The 10,950-nt window shown below is 39.8% G+C and overlaps 1 protein-coding gene across 1 annotated transcript in view; it reads left to right on the forward strand.

Annotated features, from left to right (window-relative positions):
- The window catches only part of SOX5 (SRY (sex determining region Y)-box 5), a 254,825-nt gene that overhangs the window by 168,787 nt on the left and 75,088 nt on the right, over positions 1-10,950 (forward strand). Inside the window, 1 exon segment of the mRNA XM_009879668.1 lies at positions 4-79. Coding sequence (XP_009877970.1) covers positions 4-79 — 76 coding nt within the window.

The raw sequence follows: 10,950 nt of genomic DNA on the forward strand, positions 1-10,950 counted from the left end.
CTCCCCGGTTCAGCGGATCCCAACTCCCATGGCAGCTGCTGCCGCAGCAACACCAGGCTTAGGCCCGCTCCAACTGCAGGTAAGTCCAAAAACAATGCCCAAGAGGCAAAGGTTAAGTAAATATGAAAACCAGTTTTCTCTTCCATTTGAACACAATGCAATTAACAGGGGGCTTTGGTCTGTTCTCTTCATGTGAAATTTGCATCTGAAGCGCAATGATCGTCAAATCATACACATTTGCCTTTTACCGTGGGGGAAATTTTTGTTACGTTTGTGTGTCTTTATTGTCAGTTTGACTACTTGTAGGTTTGTACTTTGAATTTCCGCAGAGCAGTATGTTTTGCTTGTCTTTTCCATGAGGTAGTTCTGATGCAGGCTGGGAAGGCGGGCGAGGTGTAAACCAGCAAACGGAAACGTGGTGCCGGGCGAAAAAGCTCTGTCCTGACAAGCACTTTTAAACTGCTTAAAAGTCGCTTAACGTGATTATGTCCTTTTAGGCTGTAAGCTCTTCAGAGCGGTGACTGGCCCCTCCTACAGTGTTTTATGGTACCCAGCACATTTTAGGCACTGCTGCAGTGCAGATAATTAGCGATTATAGTAACGTAACATAGGCAATTAGAAAACAGGTGGAAAGATAGTAAAGAATTTTTTTTGAGTTACATTAAAGAGTTGGCCTGGTAGCCAGACGGGTCTGATTCAAAACTCTCAATATCATTCTAAACTTTGGAGGAGGTGTCCATGGGTCTTAATGGTAGCGGTGCAAATGTTCTGCAGGTGTTCCTGATCAGCCCCACGACCCTCGTCAAGTCATTGGAATTAAGACAATGCGATGTCCATCTCCACAGTTTGGATTTTGTTACATGCCATGTATGCTTTGCTGGTAGGATGAAGCCGGGTAAAATTCAGGACTAAAATGAAATCAAGCTCCAAATCATCTCTAGTTCTGCAAATCCAGATTGACACTCTTTTGTAGAAACAGCAACAAAAAATCCCATACTCTCCATTGCTAATTCATCTCCCTGCTCATTATTATTTGCCAAGTCACATGGAACGGCAGAGCTTTATACCTGCTTGGAAAAGCTCAGCATTTATAAACAGTACATGTGAAACGCATTCTCAAACTCAGTTTGGCCAGCATCAGTGTGAAGTAGACTCTCTACAGCATCAGATATTTCAGTTGTTTGGCCAGCATACGAGAGCGTGGGACATAGTTCTGGGGAAGATTTTTTTTTTTGTATTTTAACACAGCCAGCGGAAGTTAGCTGAGTTTCACAGAAATAGCTGCCAGTGTGTAAGCTGACACATTCCATGCACCACAGAGGTTAATACATTCATTCCTATTGTGCCTTTGTATGAAAAGCTACACTGTCTGTGTGTTAGTTTCTGATTCTGTGAGTTACAAATACCGTAGGCGGCTTAAGAATCATGGGAGCCATAAAAGTCATCCCTCTGAAATGAATTTTGAGGCGTAACGTCGGTATTGATCAACTGCTTATAATAGCCAAGTACACATGAACACACATATGGAAGAAAGAGGGGAAAAAGGAAAAACAAAAATGGAGCTCACTAGCACTGAGAAAATAGAGGTCTAAGTCTAATTCTCCTTATTTTTACGGTCATTCAAACTAGTCTTAAAATAATGCATCAGTGCTCAGTAAGTTGGGAGGATGGTTTACTTTCATTTCAGGACCAGGTTTGGGCTGTATCTCTGCATGTGGTGGGCTGGAGTATTCTGATTACAATAGGCTGTATCACAATGACAGTTCCCTTATAAAAAGGTAGGCTTTGTGAAAATGTGACTGACTTCATAAATATCTTAAGATGAGTTAAGGTTGTGGAAAATTTGAAAAACTCAAAGGTCGCTTGTTTCTGTGCAAAGGAGAACATTAAAAAGAAAGTATTGACCAAATTCACCTATGTTGTTTTGCTACATGTTATTTAGTCTGGAATTAATGGGAGGGTTTGGCAAGCAGGCAGTGGAAGAGACTCAAATTACTCAATCTGTAGGCTCCTTCAGATCTTTCAGACTTGATTTCTAAGGGTATGTATATGCTGGAAAAATATACGGTTGTCTGTCTTCACATCTTAACAGTGATTTTTAGCTATCAGCATAATCTGTCTAAAAGAAATTGGACACGCCTCTAATTTCTGGTGCCATTTGAAAGAGTCAGGTAGGCTAGATGTGCTTTGAGAAAGGTTTTATGATGCAATACTCAGAATGGACTCTCACTAACATGAGTGGAGCTGAATCTAGCGTAGCTGCTAGCCTAGAAGGATTGTGCCTTCCGAACTCTACTCAAATCCAGTTTAGCTCACTGATGACTGTTTCTTCAGTCACGAAGAAACATTTATGATGTTTGTCGTGAATAACTGGTCCAAACCCACCTTTAAATAGCATGAGTGAATGTGCAGCCATTACAGTCTCTTTCAAGGAGGAGCTCTTCTTGCCTCAGACATTCTCCTACATTACATGTAACCGTAGTGTTCCCTACAAACCCTCTGTCCTCTGGTCATCAGACAGTCGAAGATCAGAAAAGTACAATGTTCCCTCTTTTCTTCTTTTTCTGTCTTCCCTATCACTCGTCTTCCAGCCTTTGTATACTAAAAGAAGTGGTTTTCAAGGGAGATCAAAGAACATGACACAATACTCAGTTTGTTGCTCCCAGCAGAATTTGGTACACAACGTTATCTTAGTGAAGAAAAAGCCAAGGATTTTTTCTTGTTTGTTTGTATAGCAATAAACATGCCTTTATTATTTCATTAGAGAATTTTAAGTCCAGGCATGGCTTTACTAGTGTACTGTGAGATCAACAGGAAGTACTTTTTTTTATTGTTGGTTGTCAAAACTGAATTTTCTTTTTGTAAATGAAGTGCACACTATATTTATAGAAGAACAGCTAACACCTGATGGTTTTCCTGTGGCAAAGATACTCTTTGTCAGCGACAGTGTAATCTCTCATTTTGAAATGCCCGGTTGATTTCCACTAACGGGTGCGTAATCTGAAGCCCTCCGTTTCTCTCCCTGCCTTTGAGTCCCCACTGGAGTATACAGATTCTGTCATCTGATAGCCACCCCAATTAGCCATACGTGATTGCTTTTATTTCCAGTATCCACAGAGAGACTAATGACTCAATAAGAATGGAAACTAAAACCTATATTGTTAGATGTCAGGAAAGGAGTAGATGGATGGGGCCATGTTGGAGAAGCTGGAACTAACACGATGCATGCTTGAACCCGTCCTCTGATAAAGAGCTATCTATCAGCCCTGCATGTTCACTCATACTCATAGTTAATGACTTAAATGCCATTTGAAAAAAAGTTTTTACTTTTCCTCTGTTAATGAGAAAATTCAATCCCAAACATTGTGTGAGGTGTAATTTTAAAATACACCCTCATTGCAGTAAAATCCCTCTTGGTTAGCATGTGAGTTTCTCATGTTGGTTTTTCCCCCCATAAATTTCATAATGTCTCGTTCTTCAAGAGTGATGCAGCATGGTGGTTCTGTTTCAAACGAACAAGAATAAAGCTGAACATAGCCTGTGTTTTACTGGATAAGGCTAAGGAATCTAAAGTATTTCTGTATGCCTTATATGAACATCATATTTTCCTATATGGTTCAGCAGATGAGGGAATTAAATTCCTCCATCTTAAAGATCAACCTTCAAAGCTGGAAGCATAGATACCACGTAACAAGTTTTACACAAAGTAAACTGAAGTGATTATTCTAATACCGGTCATCTTGGGCATACCTACAATGAAATAGATGTTTCCAGAAGTCTGGGCAAATTGAGTATAAAATGGTATCTGATGGTTTCTTTTCTGAGAAAAAATAATTCCCGAGTGCTTTCTGAGCATTAGGAAGCAAAGGACCTGATCGCCTGTTCTGCAAATTGAGAGGAATCTGCACCGTTGGGAGTGCAAATGGTTCAGATTTCCCAGATTGTTTGCTTGATAACCAAATAGTGACAACGACTGATTAATTGGCAGTAATACAAATTCTGTATATACCCATAACTATATTGAAAGATAATGCTGGATGTATAATGACAGCTGCCCGTGTAGTGTTACTACAGGGACATTTTGTGTCCTGTCAAAACAATATAGCAGTCTGATGTAATACAGACTTCCTACAAACATCTGCTCTTGGAAAAACACCCCAAAAAGTTTTGAGTGCCCACATTGAAACTTTCTTCCCTCTTCATCTTAGCATGAAACAGGGCATTGTGATTATTGGTGGTTGTGTTCAACGTTATGACCAAACCTGTCAGCTACACGCATCGAGAACCTCATGTCAACATATTGAGTGCGAAAGAATTTTAGCTGGGTCTCAGTTCTGAAGACCAGCCATTTGAAGAATCCTGATTGATTCTCTTTGGCTGTTTGTATAAAGATGATGAGCAGATTTAGACCTCAAACATACCTGGAAAAATAATTTGGCCAGGCTTTTTAGTCTGCACTTACTTGGTTAAGTACTTGGGTCAATTTTTTTTTTTCTTACTACAAACCTGTTCTTTGCAGTGGTGTGGGAAGATGCATACCAAGGACTGAATTTCAATGGAATTTCATATACATAGTCTGGACCACATTTTTAGAAGAATTTGGGCCACATGTAGGCAGTGACATAAGTAGCTAGATTTTGAAAAAAAGATAAACCCATTCGGAGTTCAAGTGCTTCTCAAAGTTGTTCATCTTGCTGTTATTTAGATGTCTGACTCATTACAGATTTTCCTTTGGAAAACCTTGCTTCTAGATATCTTAAGGGTCACATAAATATCTGTGGTCTCCATGTTTGTTTTACTTGAAGGAAACGGAAAGGATAGAACTATTTAACAAGTATACAGTGACTGTTCAGAAGATAGACTGTTCCAATGGTCGTATGAGTATTACATAAAACATCTGTTGCCTATGAAACAAAAATAAAGCATGAGGACTGCCTGCTCAGTCAGATACCTTTTTTTTTTTCCTTATGTACTAGCTTCCTTTTGGCTTCTGCACTATTGCAGGGATGAGCTACATCTCTCCACTTGCTAGTTCAGGTATTTCTCTGAAGCATCTCCTTAGTTTTCATTTGAAATGTTGCTGATGATAGAACTTCCCCTTCCTCTTAAGTGGCCCTATATTTTCATGCATTAGTTATCAAGCACATTTAGTACTTTTTTTTGCATATCTCTCCTTGATTTTTTACTGTAATCTGTAGACCTAACCAGTTTTGAACAGACTAAGCAGTTGTCATTCCAGTGTTAGAACACATCAAATCTGTAAAAGAAGACCCTGAAAAAACTGTGTGGACACTGTAGTGATACATCTGAATACTGAAAGATTGATTCTTTCCTTGTATTGGGGAGCCAACTTTGCCAGAACTGCAAAGACATACGAATTATTTCTGATTGAGATGAAAAGTCCAATGCCATGTTATTGTCTCTATGGAATGTAGCCAGGAGATGGCAATACTTTATCCATTTTTCATTTACTCTGCAATCTACATTCATGACTTCTTTGGGATATTACTATAACCAGTTCTTTGCCTACAAGAAGGTAAATTATTCCTTAGCAGTGCAAGGTTATTCCTTCTATTTGCTGGGCAGTATCTACCTTTAAATACCATTTAAGCTGGCTTTTCAACAGTGAGAGTCAGTATCCTTACACTGTTTGCTTTTCTACTTTACCTGTTCTCATTAATAGGACTCTGACTTAATTTGTAGGGAATGAATCATTAGTGCACAATTTAATTACAATATTATAATACTCATGCAATCCACTTAAGCATAAAAAAGTAGAATTAGTTTTTTCACTGCGAGCACACACATCTGGGGAAAAAAACAACTAAGTACATGAAAAGCGACATTTCTCATTAGCATAACCAAAAGATGGCAGTTGTCCATCTGCCATTAGCTCAGTGTATTGCAATGCTGTTTCTGATGGCCATCACAAATAATGATAATAATAGGAGTAATAAAACAACATAATACATACACATTTTTGTTGGATGCCCTTTTAAATAGTTTTTTAAATTGCCGTGTTCGTGCAGATTCTATATTCCCTACTTCTGTCCACCACTTTTTTCTGGCTTTGTAAGTAAATGTGTTGGCCACTAGATATTTGCCACCTGTTCTGCAAATGAGTAGCCAAGATGGCTATTTTAAAAGAGATCATTGAAGACCAATGTCTAGTTCTTCAGCTAGAAAAATGGGGCATAGTACTCTTCATATAAGTGAAGCTGCAATGATCTACACCGGGTGAAGGTCTCTATGTGGGTGTGGGGTAAGTTTTCTCCAAAAATTTGAACTTTTGAAGATTTCTTATTTATTAGGAAGTCGTAGTGATGATTTTAAAATGCTCATTAAACTGTATAAATAGGGTGGGGGGTGAGGAGCTGCTGATACCAAGAGCATTTTTGAGCAATCCCTGTGTTTTTAAAGGGAAAAAGTTCCTCCCAATTAACTCAAAAGCAAGCCTCACAACACCGGGATGCAACTAGTCCTCACTTTCTGGATACCCGCTGAGAGAGATTGTGATAGATTGTGTAAAAGCATGAACCGCAGAACATATCAGCTCAAATAAATCTTGTTCATGGTGGGTAAATGTGCTTTGTAGTTAGCGTCTAAATAGCCCATACTTGCCTTTGATATAATCTTACACAATGTTATGGGTAAACTCAGTATATTCTATCAAAATAGGTTTGAATGAAAAGCTTGATCACACCATCTTATCGGAATCCAATCAATTTATGAAAGACGATCATTATGTCAGACTATATATAAACGCTCTGTAGTTTATTGAGCTCTGTGAGTGTCTGAACATATGCACAGCGGACATTTACAGGCAGTAAATACACATGGTAGAAGAATATCATGGCTACTCCGCGGGTTGTTGGATTATAACTCCCTCCCCAGACCTCCAGGGGAAGAATTAGCAGTGGTAGCATATTCATTTTATCTAGATTAACAGTCCTTTCTGCATAACTTCCAGATTCCATCCATATCTATGAAAAATGAAAAAGACTGAAAAATGACCAGCCAGTAGTAACTCAGGCCTGCTGTTTGCTAGCAGACCTCTGTCTGCATGAGTGAGTTTTCTTGTAGGTTAAAGAGACTGAATTCCCTCTTCCCCCTCCCTCCGACCCTGAGCCTGCGGGGCAGACAGACAGAAGCACACATATGATTAATACAGCACAGCTGCAGTAGTGACTCATTTGCATATGTATTAATAGAGGCAAAAACAACAATTCAATTACATACAGAGACATTCTGCATACTAAAGAACATATGCAAATAGCCTGGAAAAAGTGCAGCCAGCATTTTCTCCGACTTTCCTGAGCCCATATGGGCTAGCATCAGAGCCTAGCAGTTTTCAAGAAATCCCCTTTAGGAAGAACCTGTTACAAGATGCTTATACAGCTATTACTCCTCCTCCCCCCACCCCCCGGGTTCCCAGAAGGCATTTGACATTTGGACAATGGAAGTAGCACAAGCAGTGTCTTTTCCACGGTATTTCGTATTTGCCAGCCTTCAGCTTCGTATTGTTGTCTCTTTACATATAAGCCCCAGCATGAAGAAACCCAGTCCTTCACCTCGTCTTCCATAGGCGCACATTTATTCTATTTTTCTTCCTCCTCCTCTTGTGTGTTGTTTCCATTTTCCTTTGTCTTTCTCTCTCACAAGCTTTCTCTTGTCTTCTTGACTTCTGTGAATTAGCAAAAGATGACCATTTCTGTGCCTTTTTCATGTAGTGACCTTAAATATCTCATAATAGTATAATTCAGTGATTTTTCTGCTAGGGGGCCATTATTACTTTTAATGGGTCTGAAAGGCATCTCAGAAAAGTTAACCTGTTGGAGATAGGCTTTTAGATCATGATACATTGGTCTTTGTCTCTACTAAGAAGGTTGTGGAGATCTCAACCAAAAAGGTTGCAAGTCACAGGTTCATGCTACAGATCTTCATAACTGGTACAGAATCTGATTCTAGTAGTAGAAACAGATGTTCTCTAAATCTCATGGGAATTTAATAGGCAATAGTTTTAAGCATCTCTCAAGACCACGTTGAAAGGATTCCAGCACTGGAACTTAGGTGATAGGAAGGCTTGATTAAGCTGTAGTTTCCTTATAAGTTATTCCTTATGTTAGTTTGTGTTACAACTAAAACACCAAATATATTTATTGTGTGTATTAGATGTATGTACTCAGTATACTTCTTCACATGAGCCATTCACGCACTGTGGTACGCAACAAAATATTCGGCCGTGATCCATATACAGTACACTAATTTCTGGAAAAGTGAGACATTTGACATTGTCCTTCATGGACTAGATAAATAGAGCTCTATTTCAATTGAAAAGAGCTAACAAGTCACTAAAAACTTTTGGAAACCTGACAAAGCCATTAAGATGCCCAACTGTCTTGTTTGGGTGGCAACCCTCTGTGTTTCAAGCAGTCTAAATTACTGGCCATTTGTTTGAAACATCTCTGCGGTGTGAGCAGGGAAAAATAGGTCATGCAAGAAAGAGTGCGTAACTGTCTGGCAAGCATACTTGCGAGGTCGGGTCATCCTTAATTTCTTTTCTCTCGCAAAAATGTTACACTTCTCTCTTTTTGGGGTTAGCCTGACAGACGGAAGCAGATTACTCCTTGATTATTTATAAGGCATTAATTTTAGATGAATATTGCTGAAGTAACTGACATCATAAGTAGTTTTAGCAGCCGGCAGAAGAGCCTGTTTGCAGATTGGAATATGACAGTCTTCACTTACACAACGTCCTGTCTAGGACAAAGTCTAAGTGTACAGCAGAAAACTCAAGGGGTGGAGGCGTATATATCAGCTAAGACTTTGTTTATTCTTCTCTGCGGTGTAACTGGGACTTTGAATGGTTGGAGTGGTGGTATCAATGTTATGAATTCAACCAGCTGCAAGACAAAACCTGTGTCAACATAGCGGCAATGGCCACACTTGTCTGACAGAGACTGAAACCACGGGTGGCAGTGGGGGGACATCTGAGAAGTGTCTTAACACTGCCCTGAAGTAGCTTCTGTAGAGGAAGAAGGAAATAGCCGCGTCTGTATGTACACCCTGAGATAACTGAAACGATGCCTCCCTCCCTACGTTGGCAATGGAGCAAACCTGTGAAGTGTTTGTGTTTCAGAGTGCAGTGTTTCATGGCTTACATTCGTTTGGAATTAATTCTCCCTGGAAAGGTCTGTATGAAAAATCTGGTAACAAAACCAAAAAAACATTTTTTTCTTTTTTTTTTTTCTACTTTGTGCCCTTTGCACATTCCAGACGCTGGGTTTTGAAATAGTTGGCTTGTGCTACTGCTTTTCCTATTATGTTGTTTGCTCTTTTCAGAGGGATGTTGCTGAAAAGAAGATTATATAATCATGCAAATAAGATTGCATAATCCTGAGCAAACGAGATGGGGGGGGGGGACACAGGGGGATGGGGAACCCCACTGCATGGGGTTGGCTGGCAGTGGGGAGACTAGCTCGGACACCATAAACTGGGGGGTTATGGGCCTCCTGTAAAACATGCAAGCTTCAGTCAGACTAGTGAATTTTTCTGGATATTTTTGGAATTCATTGTCTTCATGCTGAGCTCTGCCAATAGTGTATATTTACAGTGCCTCAGCAGAACGTCGTGACAGACAAACACAGAGGAAAACTGCAAATCACTGACATGCACACTCTTCAGAGCTTGCGGAACAATGCTACAAATAACAAATAACAACAGTGAGAAAAGCTGACTTACACAAAGCTAGCTACTTACTGACACTCACTTACTCCTTTAGGTCCACAAATCAAATTACTACATGTTATGCATCCCAGAAGTTAACACAAGAAAACCTCCCTTGAAGTAGCGTTAGCTGTGTTGTACCTAGGTCATATGACGTGGTTTGTTGTTAGATGCCAATTGGTGTAATACGTGAACGTGTAAGAATTTCGATTTATGACTCATTTCTTACTACAGTCTTGTTTGTGACAGTTCTTTATTCTCCAAAGTTTTAGGTCATTTCCAGTTGACAAGGCAGAATGGGATAGAAATAAACAAACAGGATAATTAAATGTGTACACACGGAGAGTATCACTGGCCAGTGATATAAATTGTGTACGGCAAGAACAGTGCAAGCAATTAAAAGTTCTTGTGCTCTTACTGTCATCCTGTTTTTCTTATGTCTGATTCCTTGCCCAGGTTAACTGTTACCAGCCAGAATTATTCCAGCATCTTTTATGAATAGAGGCTAATATTAGGCACGGTTTGAAACTGTGAAATACCTAGTTACTCTAGACTGTAGTTCTAAGTATCCACAAACGACTGAGGTCAGGATGCTTGTTCTGTTCACCTTCTTTCCAAAGTCATCAATTGAACTTGGCTCAATAGAAGATACTGTGGTATCTGGAGGTGTTAACTTAATTATTCTGTTGTGCCTGGACACCATAAGCCTGTTTCTAAGGTTAAGTCAGAGTGCAATTATTACCCCAGTACCTAGGCTCAGTTTCCTCAAATTCCTTTTCTCCTTTCAGAGGTTCTTAACATTTTCCACTCCAGTGGCTTTTGTAAGATCAGTCTGATTGAGAAAATTTGGAGGCAACAGTACCTGTAGCTCCTAGCGGTCCTCGAGACGAGCTTTTATGTCTAACCCCCATGAGCTCTGCTGGTCTCCTGCATTTGAGTCTAATTCTTAGTCTAGCTTTTAAGCATCCCTTTCGCTTTGCAGAACTGCCTTATTTGTTTGCCATTACTACCAATGGTCTGTTTCTGTTCCTGTCCATTCTTTAGATAGCTAAGGAGGAACGTATTGCAGACTACTGGATTTACATCCCTTAAACCCCTTAGCCATAGAGACGGTCACATCACAGATCACTTACCTGACCGGAAACCTACAGCACGTTTAAGTCGCCTGTATTGGAGACTGACAAACTCTAGAACTACAGAGAGCAGGGCTGTCAGCAAGCTACC

This window comes from Charadrius vociferus, unplaced genomic scaffold (assembly GCF_000708025.1).
Source record: "Charadrius vociferus isolate BGI_N301 unplaced genomic scaffold, ASM70802v2 scaffold90, whole genome shotgun sequence".
In the NCBI taxonomy this organism is placed as follows: Eukaryota; Metazoa; Chordata; class Aves; order Charadriiformes; family Charadriidae; genus Charadrius; species Charadrius vociferus.